The 23,167-nt window shown below is 43.2% G+C and overlaps 1 protein-coding gene across 2 annotated transcripts in view; it reads right to left on the bottom strand.

Annotated features, from left to right (window-relative positions):
* LOC120516453 (collagen alpha-1(XIX) chain) overlaps positions 1-23,167 on the bottom strand; it is a 478,053-nt gene that overhangs the window by 59,017 nt on the left and 395,869 nt on the right. For both annotated transcript variants that reach the window (XM_039738131.1, XM_039738132.1), the window contains exons 36-43: positions 19,259-19,363; positions 16,955-17,008; positions 13,579-13,632; positions 9,834-9,887; positions 9,690-9,743; positions 9,555-9,599; positions 6,349-6,399; positions 1,508-1,552 (exon numbers count right to left, since the gene is read on the bottom strand). In XM_039738131.1, the coding sequence (XP_039594065.1) occupies positions 1,508-1,552; positions 6,349-6,399; positions 9,555-9,599; positions 9,690-9,743; positions 9,834-9,887; positions 13,579-13,632; positions 16,955-17,008; positions 19,259-19,363 (462 nt within the window). The remainder of the gene's footprint in view (positions 1-1,507; positions 1,553-6,348; positions 6,400-9,554; positions 9,600-9,689; positions 9,744-9,833; positions 9,888-13,578; positions 13,633-16,954; positions 17,009-19,258; positions 19,364-23,167) is intronic.

The raw sequence follows: 23,167 nt of genomic DNA, 5'->3' as shown, positions 1-23,167 counted from the left end.
ACATTGAAAAGATTTCAATTGCTAAAGAAATTATGGCACTCTGTCTGGTGGAGAAGTAAAGTTTGCTTTTGTGGTGTGTGGTGTCCTGCGGGTGTGCCAGCTTATCGAATGCAACCCACCATAGATCAGCTTCCATAGCCTCAAAAAACCTTCAGCATGCAGGGAAGGAAAACAAAGTCTGCTAACTTGGTTTAAGCTTTTTTCTCACCCCCACTGTGCAAAGGTATGTGGCTCACCAGGAACAATATGGTAAAAGGGGGCGTGTCCTTATGGAAATAGTGTAACTTTAGTGTTACTGGGGGCGTGTCCTTATGGAAATAGTGTAACTTTAGTGTTACTGGGGGCGTGTCCTTATGGAAATAGTGTAACTTTAGTGTTACTGGGGCGTGTCCTTATGGCAATATCGTAACTTCAGTGTTACTGAAACAGTGCTTTACCATTTTACATTTTGCACTTGTTTAGCTTCGCTATGTAACAGATTACACTGCAAAATTAACAGCGATTTTTTGTGAACCGTAATGTATCAGTAAACGATATGTAAAATGGTATGTAGCATATTTTGAAGGTAGAAAAATATCGATTTTACAGAATTTAAAAAATAATGAAATGTGTTGTTTAAGATATACAGGTAATTTTCAGTAGAACATAAGGTAACTTGGGCAGCATGGTGGCGCAGTACGTAGCGCTGCTGCCTCACAGTTAGGAGACCTGGGTTCGCTTCCCGGGTCCTCCCTGCATTCAGTTTGCATGTTCTCCCCGTGTCTGCGTGGGTTTCCTCCCACAGTCCAAAGACATGCAGGTTAGGTGGATTGGCGATCCTAAATTGTCCTGTGTGTGTGTGCATGCCCTGCGGTGGGCTGGCACCCTGCCCAGGGTTTGATTCCTGCCCTGTGTTGGCTGGGATTGGCTCCAGCAGACCCCCGTGACCCTGTAGTTATGATATAGTGGGTTGGATGGATGGATAAGATAACTTCCTTTTTTTCAGAATAGGTATTTTACTTTCACCATTCACAGTATTTTTACTGTTAAATTCACTTTATTTACGAGACTGTAACGCTGGTCCCATGCATGGTGATAGGCGCTCAGCAGATGCAGAGAGAGATTGTGGACTGGCAGTTTTGTAGACTCGGAGTAGAACTTTATCTCAGGGGTATCTCATGGTGGAGCTGCCTCACAGCTCAGGTCATATCTTTGGCTACAAGAAATCGGTCCAGCACAGTTGGCAGACGCTTCCTTAGCCCTCAGAAACACTTCAAAGAGCATCACACCTTTATAATCCACTCAGTTCAGGTTCTCCTTCCCCATGGACTCAGATGCATTTTATTTGGTTTGCTGGAATTCCTGATTATTTCCGTGTTTTCTCGAATTGAAGTGTAATCAGAGGGGTTCGCTCATCACTATCCCTGAGACCATCTTGTGTCCGCCCCCTCCATACAGTAACATACTAATGAATACAACTTGACACATTATAAAGCTTTTGAGGAAAAGAAAAGAAAAACAAGCTTACTGGGGGGCCAGGTGGTCCGGGATAACCAATGGCTCCAGATCCTCCCTGTAAAAACACAAAGATTTAGATTATAGGTACAGTGATCCCTTGCTGTATCGCGCTTTGACTTTCGCGGTTTTGCTCTATCGCGGATTTTATATGTAAGCATATGTAAATGTATATTATGGATTTTTCGCTGATTCGCGGATTTCTGCGGACAATTGGTCTTTTAATTTATGGTACATGCTTCCTCAGTTTGTTTGCCCAGTTGATTTCATACAAGGGACGCTATTGGCGGATGGCTTAGAAGCTACCCAATCAGAGCACGTATTACATATTAACTAAAACTCCTCAATGCTATAAGATATGCCTCCTGCGCGGTGCTCGATTGTTTGCTTGTCTCTGCCTCTCTCTCACCTCTCTGACATTCTCTGCGCCTGACGGAGGAGATGTGAGCAGAGGGGCTTTTTGCACAGAGGCTGTTTGCTTAGAAGATAGGGACGCTCCTGTAAAAAATGCTGAAAGGCTACCTTCACATTGATCCCTTCATTGCCGCTGCTTTATCGCGGTGCTTGCATACTTAAAAGCGCAACAGCCCTATTGATTTTTCATTGTTTACTTTACTCTCTCTCTGACATTCTCTGCTCCTTACGCGCACTTTGAGGAGAAGATATGTTTGCATTCTTTTAATTGTGAGAAAGAACTGTCATCTCTGTCTTGTCATGGAGCACAGTTTAAACTTTTGACTAAAGGGTGTTATTTCATGTCTAGAGGGCTCTAATAATGTTAAAAAACATATTTAGAAGGTCGTAAACATGTTTTCTATGCTCTAACTGTGAAAATATTAGATTTATAAATAAAGAATCCTACTTCGTGGAAATTCATTTATCTGTCTGGAGCGGATTAACCGCGATAAACAAGGGTTTACTGTATAACTGTGCGGAGAATATTTATAAACAGTATGGGAGAGTTTCTAAGGGCTTAAAATATATAAAAATAATCATACAAACATATGGTTTCTACTTCGCGGATTTTCACCTATCGCGGGGGGTTCTGGAACGCAACCCCCGCGATCGAGGAGGGATTACTGTATTTCTATTTGTATGACACCAGTAGTGGGCGTTAATCACTGGTCAGATGTTTTAGTGATGCCACAGAAGCCCATGACTTCTAAACCAAAGCTAGTTTGAGTTTAATGACTAAATAGTTTAGAGGGTTAAAAGGGGCTTTGGCCCAAAACGTTTGTGCCTGCACAAATTTTCAATGCAATTCTTCAACAGTTGCAGTTATGGGTGGCCTGGAGTTCATCTTGACAACAAAGGAGTGCCAGACAGGAAGGTGCCCTTCAGGGGACGCCAGTCCCACTATACAAGGATGAACCATATACAGCCAGGTCCATACGTATTTGGACAGTGATGCAATTTTCATAATTCTGGCTCTGTGTGCCACCACAATGGATTTGAAACAAAGCAGCCAGTATGTGATTGAAGTGCAGACTTTCAGCTTTCATTTAAGGGGCTTACCAAAAATATTGCATTTAGGAATGACAGCCATTTTTATAGATGGTCCCTCATTTCCAGGGGCTCAAAAGTATTTGGACATTTTACTGAGAAGCTGTTCCATAGCCAGGTGGGAGCAGGTCCTTCATGATTTCATTAACTATTAAACAGGCAGAAGGTCTGGAGTGGATTGCAAGTGTGGGATTTGCATTTGGACGCTGTCACTGTGAACTCTTAACAAAGAGCTGTCCATGCAAGTAAAAACAGGCCATCATTAGGCTGACAAAAGAAAACAACCCCATCTGAGAGACAGCAGACACACCAGGAGAAGACAAGTCAACCATTTGGTCCATTCTTAAAAAGGTGAGCTCAGCAAGGCCAGAAGGTCTGGACAACTGTCCTGGATGATTACAGACTTCTCTCCTTGGAGAACTGTAACCCCTTCACAACATTTAGCCAAACCAAGAACTCTCACCGGGAGGTTCATGCCAAAGTCTAGAGAAGACTTCATGAAAGTAAAGACAGAGAGTTTACCACAAGGTGCCAACCACTGGTAAGCCTCAAGCATATGAAGGGCAGATTAGACTTTTCCAGAAAACATTTTTTAAAAGCCTGTCCAGTTCTGGAACAATTTTCTTTGGACAAAAGAAACTAAGATCAATATGGGCCAGAATGATGGACAGAGAAGAGAATGGAGAAGAGAAGGAACGACTCAGGATGTGTAGAATACCACATCACCTGTGAGACATGGTGGAGGTCGTGTTATGGCCTGATCATGCATGGCTGCCAATGAAAGTTGGTCGCTGGTGTTTATTGATGAAGTGACTGCTGGCAGAAGTAGCAGGATGAATTCTGAAGTGTCCAGGGTGTTATACTGTCCGCTCAGATTCAGCCGAATGCTGCCAAACTGACAGGACGACACTTCACAGTACAGACGGATGATGAGCCAAAACACATTGGGACAGCAAACCAAGGGCTCTTCAGCACAAAGAAATGGAATATTCTTCAATGGCCGAGTCAGTCAACTGACCTCAGCCCAACTGGACTGCCTGGCAAGGTATCAGCACTTGGAGAAGGCCGTGGGCTCAGACTTCAGGCAGTCATCGACTGTAAAGGACTTTCAACAAAATATTGACAATGATCATTAAATTCACGATTACGTTAGTTTGTCTAATACTTTTGAGCCCCTGAAAATGAGGGGGCCATGTATAAAAAATGGCTGTCTTTTCTAAAAGGCTCATACAATTTCTAAAAGGCTCATACAATGTTCTTGTTAAATGTCAATGTCAACTTTATTTATATAGCACATTTAAAACAACATAGGAATGCTGTGGCCAAAGTGCTTTACAATAATAGAATTAAAGAAAAACATACAATTAAGATGAATAACATAAATAGAAATAAAGCAAATGAACATAAATAAAACAAATAGTAAATAGAAGTAATGTTACATGATCACAATGAGGAAGCCATCAGTATTACTGAATGTCATAGAAAGCAAGTGAATAGAAATGAGTCTTTAATCTCGTTTTGAATTGTCGACGACTCCTTTATGTGACGAGGTGAAGAGCTCCACAGGCGAGGAGCAGCAGCTGCACAAGTCCTGTCTGTCACCTTAGTGTGACACTCGGTACGAGACAACTGACCAGAAGATCTAAGCACTCTGGATGGCTGGTGTAAAGCACACAATTCAGATGAATAGGCAGGAGTGAGCCCATGTAAAGATTTAAAAACTAGCAACAAGATTTTAAAATCAATTCGAAAACTGACAGGCAGCCAGCGTAAAGAAGCTAATATTGGAGAAACAGAGTCAGAGTTTTTTGCCCCAACCAAACTGGACCAACTGTAACCTGCGTATCAGAGATTTGCTAATCCCAGAATACAGCGAGTTGCAGTAATCAAGGCAAGAAAAGATAAAAGTATGAGTAGCTTTCTCAAGATCCCTAGAAGATAAAAAAGGCTTGATCTTACCTAGTAGACAAAACTGGAAAAAGCAAAGGAGGCGGAGTGGTGGCTCTGAGGTTAGGGATCTGCACTGGCAATCGGAAGGTTCGAATCCCATAAATGCCAAAAGGGACTCTGCTCTCTTGGGACCTTAACCTGCAATCGCTGAGCGCTTTGAGTAGTGAGAAAAGCGCTATATAAATGCAAAGAATTATTATTACCACCTCTTGACTACAGAATTAACTTGTTTCTCAAAAGAGAGGTTACTATCAAAAGTAACACCAAGATTGCAGACTTGAGGTTTGCAAAAGACAGAGAAAGAGCCGAGAAGTCCAAGACCAATTGTGGCTTTAGCTGATGGACCCACTATAAGCACCTCCATTTTATTTAGATGCAGATCAAGAAAATTGTTAGCCATCCAGGATCTTAGTCCAGAAAGACAGTTGTGCAGCTGATTTATTGCAGAGTTGCAGACAGGAATATAAACCTGAGTATCATCAGCATAGCAGTGAAAAGAAATGTTACATTTCTTAAAAAGAGCTCCAATAGGGTGAAGGTAAATAGAGAATAAGATAGGACCCAAAATGGATCCCTGAGGAGCACCACATTTAAGAGGAGCAGTAGACGAAAACAAGGAATTTAAAGTCACTGAAAAGTGTCTACCAGTTAGATGTGACCTAAACCAGTTAAGAGCGGCCCCTTTAAGCCCAACAAGATGTTCAAGCCGCATCAGCAAGATCTCGTAAACCCATTGAATTAAAGCTGAAAGTCTACACCTCAATCACATCTCGATTGCTTCGTTTCAAATCCCTTGTGGCGGCGCACAGAGCCCAAATTACGAAAATTGAATCACTGGACGTGACTGTAAGTGTTAAACTGATCTGCGTGTCAGTATCACATTGTGACAGTCTGAAATTATGGCAATATATGGAAAAACCCTTTGCTTGAAACTTGCAAAACATTTTCAGTGTCGCACAAGTGCTTCTCTGGGAGATTATAGGGCTTTAGTTAGGAAGAGTCATTGAACGACTCTTGAAAAAAAATAACATTGTTAACATAAACAGATTGATCCAGAAGACAGATGAGCTCTTTGAAGTAAACGCCTGGAAGCATTACCACGATGTGTCCTTATGCCACATGCACACATTTGCAATTTAGATGAATTTGCAAGTGGAAGAACTTGCCATGTTAAGTGCATTTCAATCCTGTAATGTCGTACTCACTACAACAGAAGGCTTGTTGCCAATCGGGAGGAGTTAGTCAAGCAGCGCGGTGTTGTTCGGAGAATTTACATATGTATGGCAAACCCATTAGCTTCTAATGGAAACATCTATTGTAGCTCTAGAATTGCAAGGGCTTTCTGCCGATGGAAGATTTTGTTTCCAATTGTTGCACGCTGAAGTGGAACAGATACTTTACCTGTAGCTTATAGAGGCTGCTCATGCCATTTCCCTCGATGTATGGAGCGCCCTGAAAGACACAAACAAATTAAATCTGTGACTTGTGGTAGGATACTGGACGATTACCAGCAGGTGCCCAGACAGCAGTATGAAAATCCCCATACATTAGCGTGAAGATGACACTGACAGGTGCAGCATGGCCCCGAAATGCTAGCCTGCGGCGTAGCAATGGATTGTGCAGAAGGGCCTACGAGCTTAGAGGGGCCGACTCAGGGCTGTATAGATTAAAACAAAAATGAACAACTTAAATCACTTGCACAGTTCCTTGTGTTAATAATTCACAGTTTCCGTGGCGAGTTTGCATCATCATTAGGCAAGTCTAATCTAGTCCAATCCAATGCATGAGGATGTTACGTATTTGGCAGGCCTACAGTTTACACAAACTTAGGTTTCAGGAGTTCGGAGGCGCGAAGCCTAATTGGAGGCACAACACGTCCTAGTCTGCCTTACAGAAAAGTGCACAATCCCAAATTTGGCGACCTTTGGCGTGCCATAGCGGATGTGAACGGAAGAAGTTTTGAAGGACGTCACATGAATAGAGTAAAAATACATTATTATCGGAAATACTTGTTACTTTTGTTCTTTGATTTGAGGTCAACAGTTTTCAAACTCATAAACGGTAAATCATAGCAATTCTGCTGTTAAGTGGTGGTCCCCGTTAGTCGGCAAACGGCGAATAACAGAACAAGTTGACTCTTTTTATAGTCTGGACAAATGACACCATGTCGGCCAATAGCAGCAGATCCGGCAAACATTATAAGAGTGGTGCTGCACGCCAGCAATGGGTATTGAAGACCGCAGAGCTTACCAAGATTTCTACCTTTCTCAAAACTGAGCAAAGGCCAGCAGTGGTAACTGAGACTGCTGATGCTGGTGAATCGTCGCAACGGCCGCAAGCAGGTTATGCAGACAGTGCAGTCTGGGAAATGGTTGGCACTACCGAGTCTGGAAGTAGCGATACAACGGCTTCAGATCAGGTGTCATCTCCTGAAACCGTTAAAAATGGAGAAACTACTAAAGACCAACAAGCAATATATATGACCAAGAAATCTCCTACTGACAAGGCACATTTTTTGGAACCGTCGACACCTCACTTTATGATGTCCATTTTCTCAGAACTTCTGTAAAACAGGGCGATTGTGTTGTTGTCAGCCGGTGTTGTCGTTTTAATGTGTTACAAACTGAAATGGCTTCAATTTATAGCACAGAGCAGTTTCTACTTTCTAGCTTATGTTATAATTGAATCATCTTCCTTCAAAAAGTGGTCTTGGAAAAGTAGTATATTTTTATGTACTACTACAGGGTGGTCCAGATCTAATTATGCAATTTTCATTAGTTTTTAATTTTTATTATTTATTTTATTATACTTTATTAATCCCGAAGGAATTTACTTGTTTTTTTCGCATAACCCTTGGGGTCAGAGAACAGGGTCAGCCATTGTACAGCGCCCCTGGAGCAATTGCAGGTTAATGGCCTTGCTCACGGGCCTAGCAGAGTAGGATCTCTTTTGGCAGTGACGGGGATTCGAACCGCCAACCTTCGGGATGCCAGCACAGATCCTTAGCCTCAGACCCACCATTAAGTTTATTACATAGAAAATCACCCCAAAAATCAGTGTGAACTGACAACATGAAGAATCGTCTTCGTGCCGAACTGGAATCGTCCCCGCATAAATCAAAGTCATCCAGACGACCTGGAAGTGCATAATTAGATCTGGGCCACCCTGTATTACCCACACCTCCCACATTTTATTCCCGCAATTCATTTTTGCTAACTTACAGCTGCTATAATGAAGCGATTAAGAAGGTTAATACAAATTCCAATTAGAGAGCCTGTTTGTTTGTCACCAGCGTGTGATCTGATAGTGACGCGGTCCTGGACACCACTGCCCAGCAGGGCCCCTAGGACCTACAGGGTGGCCCACGAAAAAGTAGCCCGCCTTCCTGCCAGAGTGACGCGCCGATCGACTAGCCTCATCACGAAAGCTGTGTAGACGTAGTGCGTGTGTGAGTACGAGCTGAGCGACATGTGTTGACGCACAAGGAGATCATTTTCAGCACTTTCTGTAAAGAGTGAGTAAAGATTTTTGCATTTCAAGTTCTTTCTTTATGGAAGGGCGCCTTTTTTCGCCAGGGAGGCGGGCTACTGTTTCGTGGGCCACCCTGTAGTTATGAATAAACTACGAACAGTTATGCTGGACAGGAGGAGGCCCACCTCAGGGCGCTTCACAGGGGTCTTCAGACAGCTAGCTACGCCACTGATGCTAGCTATTCACAGTTAGTAGTAGTATGTAGTTTCACTTCTAAATGATCTGGACAAGATGACAGGGGAACAGGTAAAATGTGAATAAAAATAAAGAGATTATTGTTAATTACGAGAGTAAATCGAACAGTAAAGGCAGTTTGAATTACGAGGTAGTTGTGGCGGATAGAAGAGTCACTGTCGAGGTAAGTAAACCTCTCGATGGCGTCAAGACAGACACACTGCTGATGATGTCTGTACCCAAGAGGTCATTAGAAAAAAAAACAAGATCCAGACCTTCAATGATCTCTTGGGGTTGGATTTTTTTTTTCCATCCATCCATTATTCAACCCGCTATATCCTAACTATAGGGTCACGGGGGTCTGCTGGAACCAATCCCAGCCAACACGGGGCGCAAGGCAGGAAACAAACCCCGGGCAGGGCGCCAGCCCACCGCAGGGCTGGTGATTGGTGATTTAGAATGTGGGAGGAAACCGGAGTACCCGGAGGAAACCCACGCAGACACGGGGAGAACATGCAAACTCCACACAGGGAGGACCCGGGAAGCGAACCCGGGTCTCCAAACTGCGAGGCAGCAGCGCTACCCACTACACCACCGTGCCGCCGTTTTTTCCAAATTTACATATGAAAATTGTTCCTTTGCTCTGTTACTCTTTGTCCTAATTTTGAATTCCAATCCAAAATGGATTACAAAGATAAGCCTGGGCCTCGATGTTGGATGCATGGCCTCCTTTTCGGTATTTTGTGACTGCATTACACTGCTTCTTAACCTTTCTGCCATGGGGGTTTACAAGTGCACTCTCTTCTTGAGTTCAGGATACGGCAGCCCTGCTCCAATCTGTGAGTGAATTAATGTTGATAAAAACCTTAAAAATCTGACAGCATGCACAGTGTATTACTTACTGGGGGTCCAGGAAGCCCTGGTCTTCCAGGTGGTCCTTCACCTCCCTAAAAAAGTCAGTTCATAAACAAAGTCACTGGCTTAGCCAATGCAAACAGCACGGAGTCAGTTTAAACAGTCTCAGAAGAAATCCATACCCTTTCTCCTTTGGACCCCGCTTGTCCAGGTTGTCCAGGTCTCCCCATTACACCCTACAGAGAATGAGTTCAATGACATCGCTTTAGAAAAGTACCACAAACATGAAACTTTTTCTTTTTTTTTTTTAAATTAGGGCCACTTACCGGAGCGCCAGTCCGACCGATAGGGCCAGGGAATCCAGGAACCCCCGGGGTACCCTAGAATAAGAATTTAGACCAATCAGCGTTACGAAATGTGGACAAATCTTCCAAATTACGTTCCCAGGATCTGAGAAGTCACAGCAGCTTCAAGGAATGTAGCCAGAAAAACCACATTAAGAAATAAATGAGCAATTAATTACACGAAAAGCCTGGGAGAGCCCAACAAAACCGTTAAATATGCAAAGCTACCGCTTGCTCGCTTTTAATGTTCCTCCGGCACTTCTACTTGCACGCAAACTGCATCCGTGTTCAGAGGAAAAATAAGCCAATTAAGCCTTTTCCTAAGTGAAATTAATACACGCAATAAATACAACAGAGACATGGAGAAAGATTTCTGTTAGATCATCATGAAGAACAAAGCCATCAATCGCCACCATGAGACAACGAATACAAAGGCTTCATCTTGTTCGCCAGAGAATAGCCTTTGATTTGCAAAACATTCAAGTAACTCAAAACGTAATATAATTTCATGGACATACTCTGATTAACAGGCAGTCGACTGCTGATACAAACTCAATTGCAAAAAAAAAATAATTTTTTTTGTGAAATCTGTTCACCCGGTATGATTTCGAAAACACTACAACACCATATTAGCGGATGTTTCACCTTTCGAAGTTCATTATGTTTTTCTTGTCAATAAACACTCGTGTCAGATCTGATGACTGCAGCACGCTCCAAAAAAGTTACGACAATTGAGTGTTCACCAGGGTATCCCATCACCGTTTCTTATTAAATGCTTGGAAAACCAACGAGGTGAAGAAGAGAGCGCAGACTGGGTGAAGAAGAGTGGCAGGAGTGATTTGTGATAGATGAGTGAAAGGCAAGGTCTAGAAAATGGTGGTAAGACCAGCTGTGTTGTATAGTTTGGGGACGGTGGCACCGACGAAAAGTAAGGAGGCCGAGCTGGAAGTGACGGAGTTGAAGATGCGACGATTTTTGCTCGGAGTAACAAGGATAAGACAGGATAAGGAATGAGGGTATTACAGGGGACAACACGGGTATGATAGTTTGGTGACTAAGTGACAGAGGCCAGATTTGGTCCTGTACACAGGAGAGATGAGGGGTATTTCGAGAAAAGAACCGTCAGGTAAGAGTAAAAGAGAAAGGGCAAAGAGGAGGTTTACGGATGTGGTGAGGGTGAACGTGAAGGCAGTGGGTATGGCAGAAAATGATAGGGACAGATGGAGACGGATGATCCACTGCGGCGACCCCCACATGGGAGCACCTGAAAGAAGAAGAAGAAGAAGAAGCTCTTGGGCACTAAAGACACAAGCTGGTTAAGTTTAACAAGCAGAATTTTCCCCTCATTTATCCATTATGCAGGTCTTCACTGATGTATTTTACACTTTACAATGCACCACATATTCTCAATCGGAGACAGGTTAGGACTACATGCTGGCCAATCTTGTACCCGCACTCTCATGCACTAGTAATCTGGGTACAATGTGGCTTGGCGTTGTCCTGCTGGGAAATTCAAGGATGACTCTGGAAAAGACACTGTCTAGATGGTAGCATACGTAGCTCCATTAATGGTGCCCTCACACATGTGTAAGTTATCTGTTCCATGGGCACTGATGCACTCCAATGCCATGACAGACACTGGTTTTTGGACGTGACGCCAATAATAGCTAGGGTGATCTTTTTCCTCTTTAGCACAGAGAACACAACATCTGTTTTTTTCCCCAAAAACTACTTCAAACATTGACTTACTGGACCACAAAACGGAACTCTACTGTGCTGTGTTCCATCTCAGATGAGTCTGAGCCCTGAGAAGTCGGTGGAACATCTGGACAGTGTTGACGTGTGGCTTCTGCTTTTGCATAGTAAATCCTTAACCGGCAGCGGCAAATGGTGCCTGACTGACAAAAGCTGACTGAAGTGCCCTGAGAGCATATCATGATATCCATGTGACGGTTTTTAAAACTTTTAAGGGATTGGAGATCACACACATTCAGAAATGGTTTTCAACATTGCACTTATAACACATGTGCACATGGGAGGCAGCTGAAGGGCCCAAATGAGGGTAATTCCACACTAGACCAGGGGGTGGCAGAGTGGACTAACCCTTTCTCGATTTCCTCTGCAGACCAGTTAACGGGAAATTCTGCCTGGCCCTAATGACGACACTTCAGGGCCCGATGACCTCACTTCCGGTTCCAGGCCTGATGACATCATTTCCAGTTCAGACTCTTGCTGACCTTACCTCCTATACCTAACCATGAAACCGCCATTGTGTTTCATCCAGTTAATTCTGTTTTGGACTCGAATCTGTAACCGACTTACATTTAATTGCCTACTTTGCAGCCTGATTTCAAGCATATGGGTGGCTGCCTCAAACCTTTTCTGTGGCATTTGTCTGTTAATTTGATACACTTTATGACGAAGGTTTGACTAGATTCCTCAAATCATTTAATCATATTATGCACTGAGAAGCATGGTTTCTTAAACTATAAGTCGTGACCCATAATGTAGGTTGCCCGTTATTCAATCGTGCAGAATTGTGACTAACGATTATATTTAATGGGGAAGGGTCGTGAGCTCTTTGTGCAGTTTCTCATTATGGGTCGCCAATGGGCAGTTTAAGCATTCAACATTGTTCTGCTGAATCTCGAATGGGGTCCAAGGATGTCAGTGGTGACGATTCTGCATGGGGGACATTGGATGACTGTCAGAGGCGATTCAGGGTCTCGAAAACACTGAGAAGGGTAAGACTGGGTTGTGAGGAAAAAAAAAAAATAAAAAACTCTGCTGTAGACATTGAAACTTTGACTTTGTACTGTTTTTGTTTGAACACAAGTCAAAGTAAATTTGCAAATCACTCTGTTTTGTTTTTATAACTCTATTCCATACCGACTCTGCTCTTTAGGAATTTAGGGTTTATCGTAGACCGTAGACGGCATCTAGCGTGATTCTACAAAGTCTTCCAGGCTTACCAAAGATTTTACTTCCATGGCCACGTCAGATGAATAACAGTTCATTTCCTTAAGGTTTGATGTTTTTTTGTGTTCAGTGTTGTCCCTTCTGCATGCCAGTATTGTGAAGAGCTCTCATTTGAGTATTGGGGGTCTTTCTGCTGGTTTGAGGGTGTTCGATCCCCTCTGACCTCACTCAGTTATTACCAAAGTGCACCACCCCGATTCTCTGTCCTCTTTAGAGAACTAAAGTGCGTGGAAATCCCAGGAAAGCAGCTGGATGCCTGAGAACCACCACAACAACCATATTGCAGTCAAATGTCCCTCAGATCACACGTCTTGGGTCATTTTAATTCAGTTAAATGACAACTGAACGTCATGACCGTGTTCGTGTCCTACAGAGACCGAAATGCAGCTGCACGACTGACAGTTTGGAGGAACTGGGGTATCTAATAAAGTGGCCAGTGGGCCTAGTTAAAATTCAGTTATCTTTTTTTTACATGCACGTATTCTGCTACTGGCTTCATGGTGGGACGCCAGTACACTGCAAGGAACACTCATTCTTACAAGTTGGGACTTCGCAATTAAAGTAACATGAATGTCTTTTGAATGGGGAAGCCCACCACATCTCCTGGAGAAAACCCACACATTGCAAGAGAAGTGGGATTGGAACCCAGGTCTCTGAATTACAGCAACAAAGCACAGAGAATAGTCAAATATGTCTGAACAAACATTGAAAAATATCTGTAGTCATACATTTTATTTCAATTTCCCACCTGATCTCCTTTCTCCCCCAGAGGGCCCGGAAATCCACGTTCCCCTTTAATTCCCTAAAAAAAAAAAAAAGGAAAGACAGAGGATATCTCTGATTACTAAAGTCAAAGTCGAAGCGAACTTTATTGTCATCTCAACCATATACAAGTACACAGATAGACGAAATTGTGAAGGTCAGGGTCCACAGAGTAACAACATGATGTGCAAATAATAAGTTAAAAATAGAATAAAAATTAAAATTTAAAATTAAAACAGAAACAAGACAAGACAAAGAAGTAGCAGCAATATTGACGTGTAATTAGCAATATGAACATTAATGCAATGTATGGTATTTGCAATCTAGATACATAAATATAATAGATATGTAATATAATAAATAAATACTAAATCATAGATATAGATAATACAGAAATTATAAGTGTATGATAATAGTTTTTTAAGATGTGTAAACAATGACAGGTTAGGATGTTTCACAGCAGAAGGATATCAAGAGTGTCAAAATACTTAAAGGTCAGTATGAGATCTTCAGTTCTTTTCTCCATGCTCACTCGTCTTTGCAGGACAGTGTCTTGCATGTACAGTATAAAAGTTCTGTTTTTAGAGGTGGTTAAGGCCGTGTGGAAGATCTCAGGGGGCAGCCTGGTGTCAAGGAGTCTGACAGCTTGGGGGTAAAAACTATCCTGCAGCCTGGCAGATTTGGCTCTGATGCTGCAGTATCTTCTCTTGGATGGCAGAAGTGTGAAAAGTCCATGTGAGGGGTTAAGGGGTCCTGCACAATGCTACAGGCCTTGTGGACACTGCGTTTGTAAAATATGTCCTGTTCTGTAGTGAAGGGAGAGGCACCCCAAAAGTGTTCTAACAAACAGTTTTCAATAAGGATATATTTATTTAACCAATAAAATGTATAATAAAGACCAGTCACTCTCCTATGGGTCACATTAACCTGTTAATGGAAACATTAACATCAACCTAAAAACCTGTTAACATTAACATCATCCCTAAGCCTAACCCTACTCCTAACAATTCCAACCAAATCTTTGACTTTTAATAAAATCTCACATATAAACGTCTACGCATGGAAGTGTGTGTGTGTCTGCCTGTCCAGCCTGGAAGTACGAGGCTACAGTGTGAAGCCCAAAGAAATCGGCTCTGTCGCCAAAGTGAAACCGCCGACAAAAGAGAAACTTGCTTAGCCACTAATACACAAGTGAGGCGAGCACATCAGCCAAACGAAACCACCAAAGAGAGAAAAGCTCGCTTAGCCACTGATGGACAACGGAGGCGAGAATGTCGGCGAAACAAAACCGACAAGGAGCCGCTAATACACAACCGATGCAACTGACTGATTGAAGTGCCAGAATCTATGGTTTCTAGAAGCCTGGGCTTTTAACATAGATAGATAGATAGATAGATAGATAGATAGATAGATAGATAGATAGATAGATAGATAGATAGATAGATAGATAGATAGATATGAAAGGCACTATATAACACTATATAATAGACAGACAGACAGACAGACAGACAGACAGACAGACAGATAGATAGATAGATAGATAGATAGATAGATAGATAGATAGATAGATAGATGTGAAAGGCACTATATGACATAGATAGATAGATAGATAGATAGATAGATAGATAGATAGATAGATAGATAGATATGAAAGGCACTATATAACACTATATAATAGATAGATAGATAGATAGATAGACAGACAGACGGACAGACAGACAGACAGACAGACAGACAGACAGACAGACAGACAGACAGACAGACAGACAGACAGATAGATAGATCTTTATTGTCATTGCCACTTTTACAAAGTAACAACGAAATTGAAGGTGCAGTCGACTCAGTGTGAGGCATAAGAGTTAAAAAGACAAGAAGAGAGAAAATAATAACAAACCGAATAGTAATAAAAGTACTTTACAAAATATACAAATTGCACTGGTTGACTTAAGGTTTATATTGCACATTGGGAGAGAGTGATATGGAGCAGTTTTATTCTGAGTTCAGGGCCATGATTGCTTTTGGATAACAGCTGTTTTTAAAGCGGTTTGTCCTGGTTTTCATTGCTCTGTATCTCTTGCCTGATGGCAAAAGCTGGAAGAGGCAATGACCGGGATGTGATGAATCCCGTGAAATGTCTATTGCTTTTTTATGGCATTGGGAGGTGTAGATTTGTTCCAGCGTGGGGAGGGCATCACTGGCTCACACAACTAGTTAATATATAAATGTACAGGAGATATTTGAAATTGTTCACGCAAGACGTCTTGTCAGGTCAAGATGAATTGGAGTGCAGTGCATGCTGGGAAGTTGAAATATGAATCTGGAAATTTAGAATTTTTTTTGTAATACTTTTTGTTTACTTAGCTTTGAATTTAGGAGAATTAACCTCAAGTTTATGATAATGATGTCTGAAATATTTCCCTGTGCTGTAAGAAAACTGCAAAAATTGATGTCAACATAAAACCCAAAGTGGGGGCAGGCTGGGGGAAGATGGGATAGGGTGAAATTGGTGGTCCTCTACTCACACCCCTCGAGACTCAGTAATGATCTATAATCGATTTTGATCGTTTCATTGGAGTTCTGCAGTGCCGATCCGTGGACCTCACTAAACCATCCAATTGGCAGTAGTGACTGCTGGAATACACAAGCAACAGAGACTTAATAAGTGCAAGCTAATGACCTGCACTTATTACAAATTTCTCACTTGAAGGGAACAATGGCAAAACCCAGTTCCACTCATGAAACGCTTACCCGCACCTCTTGGCACCGGGAAGACGCATGTTGATTGATTGGCCACGTGAGTGGAAACACAGAAGTACTTCCGGGTTAGCCAATTATAAAAGAACTGGACAGACCTCACAGAGCCGAGCCAGAGTCGGGTGGAAGGTGGACGAAGCTCGCCGAGGAGGAATGGAGGAGAAGAGATAGGAATGAGTATACAGAAGAAGAATAGCATTGTATTGTCTTTGTGCTTGAGACTGTGTTGTACTTGTGGGGACGGGGAAGGTGTTGCCCACAAGCAAAGAAAAACTAAAAAGCTTGTACTTTTACAAGTGCACCCCTTGTGTCTGTCTGTGTTGGGCTGGGTGGCTAGTACGCCCCCTAGAGTTGTCACAGGTTAAAAGAGATCCTATTCTGGTGGGCTCTTGAGCAAAGGCCCTTAACCACTAATTGCTTCACGGGTGCTGTACAATGGCTGACCCTGAGCTCTGACCCCAAGGGGTATGTGAAAACTAACCAATTCCTAATACAAGAAATTGTATGTGGCAAAATAAAAAAAAAACAAAAACAAACAAAAAAACAGTGCGATTGTCAGATGGACTGAAGCTTCACATGCAGCGCCAGACCACTCAGTCAAACAGTACCTTTGGCCCCTCAACGCCAGGATTTCCAGGAGGACCTCTAACTCCTGGATCACCCTTTAAACAGAAACAAAAAAGAAACAGTCATTGAGATTAGAATTTAACATGATAGACATATTTCAAACAGCAACCAATAGATGAACCTTTACAGAGTGACTGTGAAGCAATGGCTGTTTCCACTTTATATGGGGGCGGCACGGTGGTGCAGTGGTGTCGCTGCTGCCTCGCAGTAAGGAGACCCGGGTTCGCTTCCCAGGTTCTCTCTGCGTGGAGTTTGCATGTTCTCCCCGTGTCTGTGTGGGTTTCCTCCAGGTGCTCTGGTTTCCTCCCACAGTCCAAAGGCATGCAGGTTAGGTGCATTGGCGATTCTAAATTGTCCCTAGTGTGTATGCCCTGCGGTGGGCTGGCACCCTGCCTGGGGTTTGTTCCTGCCTTGTGCCCTGTTTTGGCTGGGATTGGCTCCAGCAGACCCCTGCGACCCTGTAGTTAGGTTATAGCAGGTTGGATAATGACTGACTTTATATGGCCTGAGCTTCATCTCTAACAAAAATATATTTTTTTTTTTTGTTTTGTTGTAGAGAAGATATTGCATGTCACATGAGGAGCCGTCACTCTCAACAGCAATGAACAATAATGGAAGCCTCTGGCATCCCATGCATGACCGGTACCTCTCTTTCACTTGATGCTTGCCAGAACGGGCAGCCTGTGATGCACAAAGCAGGTTGAGGCGATGATGATGATGATGATGACGAATGGGCAGATGGACACTGTGGATACTTCATTAGAACAATCTGTGCACAGATGTAAGGTTTAGAGACATGCACACAGTGAGTGGATTGATGACTTCTACTGTATAGCACCTTGGTTATCAAAGTGAACCTCCCATTATGTCACTGTAGTGTCCCCTTGTGGCAAGAATTAGCCATGGCAGCCCTTCTCCCTGGGCTTATGCACATGACCAAGTACTACCACAAATAATAATAATACTTAGAATAATACATTTTATTTCAATAGCCACCTTTCCGACACTCAAAGTGCTTCACAGAAACTCACCACAGGGCCTATACAGCACTGGGTGCAAATAACATCTGCATAAAACACTAAATACAGTGTGGCTGATGGCCAGGTCCCATACCCGGCCAGGACACCCCTTTGATGGGTGCAGTACCTCCCCCTGGACGCTGGATGGCTGCCCCCCTGGGTTGGAGTGGTGCCTCAGTGTCTCACAGGGCTTCATGGGAGATGGAGTCCTTCACAGCCCTGTTGGGATCTGAGGTGGCTTCCAGGGGGCACGGCATGGGTCCCTGAGCCCAGCTGGACTAATCTACAGCCCCACCCAGGAGTGCAACCGGAAACAGGTGATCAAGCACCTGGAGCACTTCCGGGTGGGCCATAAAAGGAACCAGCAACCACCACTCAACGGCCAGAGTCGGGAGGTGGAGGACAAAGCTTGTGGAGAAGTGGTGGTGGAATAGAGAAAGGAGTGTTGCAGTGTGGTTTTGGTGCTTGGGACTGTGTTGTAGCTGGAGGGATTACGGGGAAGACGTGCCCTCCAGCTGAAGAAAAATAAAAGATTCTTTATTTTATACGTGCCTCCTGTGTCAAATCTGTGTCAGGTCAGGCACAACATAGCGCCTTTCTTACAACAGATAAATAAAACAATGAAATAAAATATGAGACAAAATGACCAATAACTCTGTTTATTTTTTCCCCCAACTAAATAACTGGATTGACAAATAAAATTTAATTTTTATGCTTATGGCAACTCTTTGGTGGAATGTTCTTCACATCATGCCTCTAGGTCAGTGACAATCGGGACCCTTCACGTGTAACAATAGAATGCCACACAATACCATTCCCTAAGCCCCCTTAATCGTAAGCGGAGTCTTACCCATCAAGCATTGGCAGGAACAAACCCAGGACGGGACGTAAGCACATGGCAGGGTGAACACACACACACACACACACACACGCACACACGCACACACACACACACATCAGGGCCAATTTAGTGTCACCAGTTCCCCGGAGCACCCGGACACAACACCACGGGGAGAACATGCAAACTCAATGGAGGGGGAACACCAGGATGTCAAGTGTGGCCTTCTTTACTACGAGGCAACAGGCTACCGTGGCACCACTGTGCTGCTGCCCTAATAGTAAAATAAAATAGTTTATTTTTCCAAAAAAAGAAATAGCTCATCTCGGTCCCAGTGTTTTACGAAAGAGTCAACATAAGGTGATCATTATTACTCTAGAAGCTGGAGCGTGTTGAACGCCATATTTACAATGAGATCTCTTCCTTACCTTCTCACCTTCTAGTCCTTCCGGGCCTGATAAGCCGGGGTTTCCTTTTTCGCCTTTCTGTCCAGGTAACCCATGAGATCTTGACTGGCACAGGCTGCACGCATTCTAATAACACAGAACAAGAAATGGAATATTAAAAATCTTGTAGACGCCCTTTCACGATTCATCAGCTCTGTATTTTTGTAATGTTTCATAAAGTATGAATTTCTAAAATAAATCTGATAGTAAGGTCAAGGGGGAAGCTTTACAGAGAGAGAGAGAGCGAGGACGGGAGCATGCGCTGATTACAGTGCGTTGACGCACCCTCCACATGGTGATCCAAGTCCAGCGGGTGGCACCTCAGCACCACAGTCAGCAGTGTGAGGTGTTTACAATGGCTGAAGTGCCAATCCTGCTGCCACCAACCCCTGAGTTTTTCCTGCAAGTTGGGGGACCTGCCTGCAGGGCTGGATGCAGACTAACGTCATCACCAGGACAGAGCAACTTGCAGGTTGAGGGCCTTGCTCAGAGGTACTTCTGGCGTTCATGGGATTCATTCTCTAACCTCAGAGCCACCACTCCGCCCAGCTTTAGAAGCACTGCATTATGGTCTCGTTTTCATTTTTAGAATTCTTAACACATTGTATTTTCCATCCATCTGCAATGTCAGTTTGTACTTGTTATGATCAAACCAGGGTTCCTCTCTGGCTTATGTATAAATTGATTCTTTTTATCTTTACATTTTTTCATTATTGTTCATTGTTTTCCATTATTTTTTACTTTACATTATTAGAATGTTTGCTTAGTGCGGAAGTGAAAACAGCAGGAGAAGTTTATGAATGGGTAGGAAGGGTTAAAGCAGGAAGAACAAGTGTAACCGACGAGGCTCGATCTGGTCGACCATCAACAACGCACATATAAGCTCACATCGACACGGCGAATGCCTTCATCAGAGAAGACTGCCGCTGCATATTTGGCTATCAGCAATGGATCTTCACATGCCACAGTGCGGGAAGACTTGGGTGTACCGTAAAGTTTGTACAAGACGAGTATTCAAACAGCTTATTGATTGACACAAACCAACTTCACTCACTCTGCCCAAAGAAATCTCACTACGGCAAGTTGTTCAACAATGGTGCAATCCCACAGCAGACAGTCCATGTTCATTTGACCTTGGCTTCAACTAGACTAACAGCAGAGCGCTGGGCTGTGCATGCTCAAACTACCCATCAGCCGTCACAAACACTGTGTTGTATTGCATCAGCTTCTATCCACTGTGAGGGATGGCCGGGGCCCTGACCCAGCCGGGACGCCTCTACAATGGAAAGACTGGGGGAGACAGAGAGAGTGCACAGGGTATTATCTTTCCTGGATCTCTAGAAAGCAGATCCTGGGTTGCATTCCTACAGGGCATCATGGGACTTGGAGTTTGCCAACTGTTGGGTTCCATGGGTGCCGCCAGGGGTTTTGCTGCAGGGACTGGGGAGCCCTACTTCATTGGGCTTCCACCTTACCCAGACATGCTTTCAGACAACGCTTTTGGGACACTGGAAATACTCCCAAGTGTTACATAAAAGCAGCTGCCTGCCACTGTTCTGGGAGCAACAGGTGGGAGGAAGGAGATGAAGCTTGTATGGAGGAGTGGAGGAGGCGGTGACCAAGAGAGAGACAGAGAGAGAGAGAGAGAGAAGACAAAAGTATTGCTCAGCGCTTGCTGTTGTGCTGAAATGTACTTGTGACTGTGGTGGGAAACGCTTGAGGAAGAGTTTCCCACAATAAACACTCCCTTGTGCTTTTATACTTGTGTCTGAGTCTGGATGGAGAAGTGGAGGAAGCAGTGACCAGGACAGAGAGAGAGAGAGAGGGAGAGAAGAAGAAGACGACGACGACAACAAAGAAGAAGAAGAAGAAGAATGCAAAGAGTAGCTGAGTTGTGATTGTGCTCAAATTTGAGAATAAAATCAGAGTACTTGGTACTCACCTGGAAGAACGTAAGCAAGCATTTAAGACTCGTATTGAAGAAGTAGCACAATTGACATCCACCGCTTTGTGATAAATTGGCGGTGTTGGAAGACAGACATAGAAGAAGCAACATCAAGGTCTTCCTGGAAACCGTGAAAGTCCACACCCAGTGAAATTCATAGTGGAACTGTTCACCAAAATAACAGGAGAAGACTTTAAATGGGACATCGAGATCTCAGGGACTTATTGCATATGTGGATCGAGCGCCTCAAAGTTTAAGAAGCTGGATCGTGAGATTCGACAAACTACAGGTTAAAGAAAATTTGATGTCAATTCTCAAACGGAAAGAGGAGATTATATTTGTATTTTCCCAGATTTCTCTCCTTCAGCAGCTGCCAAACAAGCGGCTTTCTTACAGGATCAAACAACGTTTTGCGCAAAGCCGAAATCAGATCCAGCCTCTTGTATTTAGCCAAGCTGAAGGTAACAGTCGATGGGCAATTTTATATCTTTAGTTCACCCGATGGAGCAGAAGAAGCGCTAAAAAGACTGATTCCCGGCACCCTTTAAAATATGAACGAGTCATATCGTGTCTTGTTAATGCATAGAAGATTCTCGTTGCAACTTGGTCTATCTTTAATGTGACATTTTCCGTCTTCTATTTCCATTTTGGCCATTTTTTACTTTCTTGCATATGAAGGAAAGGGAAGGTATTGTAATCGTCCAAAAATTCAATGTCGAGATTTTGATGAATCTTGATGCTTTAGACATCCCTGACTTTCTCGTATACGTAATACAGGGAAAGTATTACAATCATCCAAAAATTTGATGTTGAGATTCTGATGAACCTCGACGTTTTAGACCTTCCTGACTTTCTCGTATATGAAGTAGAGAAAAAGTATTGTAGTCATCCAAAAATTCAATATCGATTTTTTGATGAATCTTGATGTTTTACACTTCCCTGACTTTCTCGTATACGAAGTGTAGGGAAATTATTGTAATCGTCCAAAGAGACATTGTCGAGATTTTGAGGAATTTCGGCATGTTTGACCTCCCTGACTTTCTCATATACAAGGTATAGGGAAAGTATTGGAATCCTCCAAAAATTCCATTTTGAGATTTTGATGAATCTCGATGTTCTGGACCTCCGAAAATACCATTTTTGGAATTATATCTGTGTGTCTGTCTCTCTGTGTGTAAACACGATAACTTGAGCACACCGTCACTTCGGTCAACCAAATTTTGCATACAAGTATTAGGTACAAAATGTAGATTTCTATTAACTTTTGGGCCATTTCCGTTAACTGGAAGTGGTACTTTACCTGTAATTCATGCAGTTGCACAGTCCGATTTATTTCTAATAATTGCTCAATATATCATTAATTTGATTTGATTTGATGTTGATGGTTCATTAATGTACATATTATAAAAATATAAATCTTGCGATTTACACCTCAAATATCCATCCCCATATCTGAGTATACAAGAAAGTCTAGGGGAGACCACTCCTGATTTTTTCAGTTACTATTGTCATGCCTGTGCATTGGAGGGTCTCCTCACGGGCTTGATTGAGATTTGTGATAACCTGCCTGGGTAATAGTAGATGTCATCGCTACTGTTCTCTTCTCCTTCTCTCCCTGCAGCACAGAGAAACCGGCCAGTGAGGGTGCACTGTAAGAAGCCCGGTGGTCTGAATGGAGTCGTCACTTTCCACTTAGAGTGACCCATCAGATGGACCTCCCAGGAACGACCCTTGGGGTCGTAGGCCGAAAAGAGCTTATTCTTGTGTTTCTTATTGTGCCTGTGCCATTAAACAGGATGACCCAGTTGGTGTCCCAACTTTTCAGTGCTGCCCGACCTGTCATTCCTGCACCAGACCACATTATTCTATAAAATATACGTGTATTTGAGTAATCACTAAGTAACTGAAAGTGCCTTTAGACTTATCACAAGCTCAATGCCTTTCAC

This window comes from Polypterus senegalus, chromosome 16 (genome assembly GCF_016835505.1).
Source record: "Polypterus senegalus isolate Bchr_013 chromosome 16, ASM1683550v1, whole genome shotgun sequence".
NCBI lineage: Eukaryota > Metazoa > Chordata > Cladistia > Polypteriformes > Polypteridae > Polypterus > Polypterus senegalus.
The sequence above is the reverse complement of the archived record's forward strand: the minus strand, read 5'-3'. Positions and strand labels throughout refer to the sequence as shown.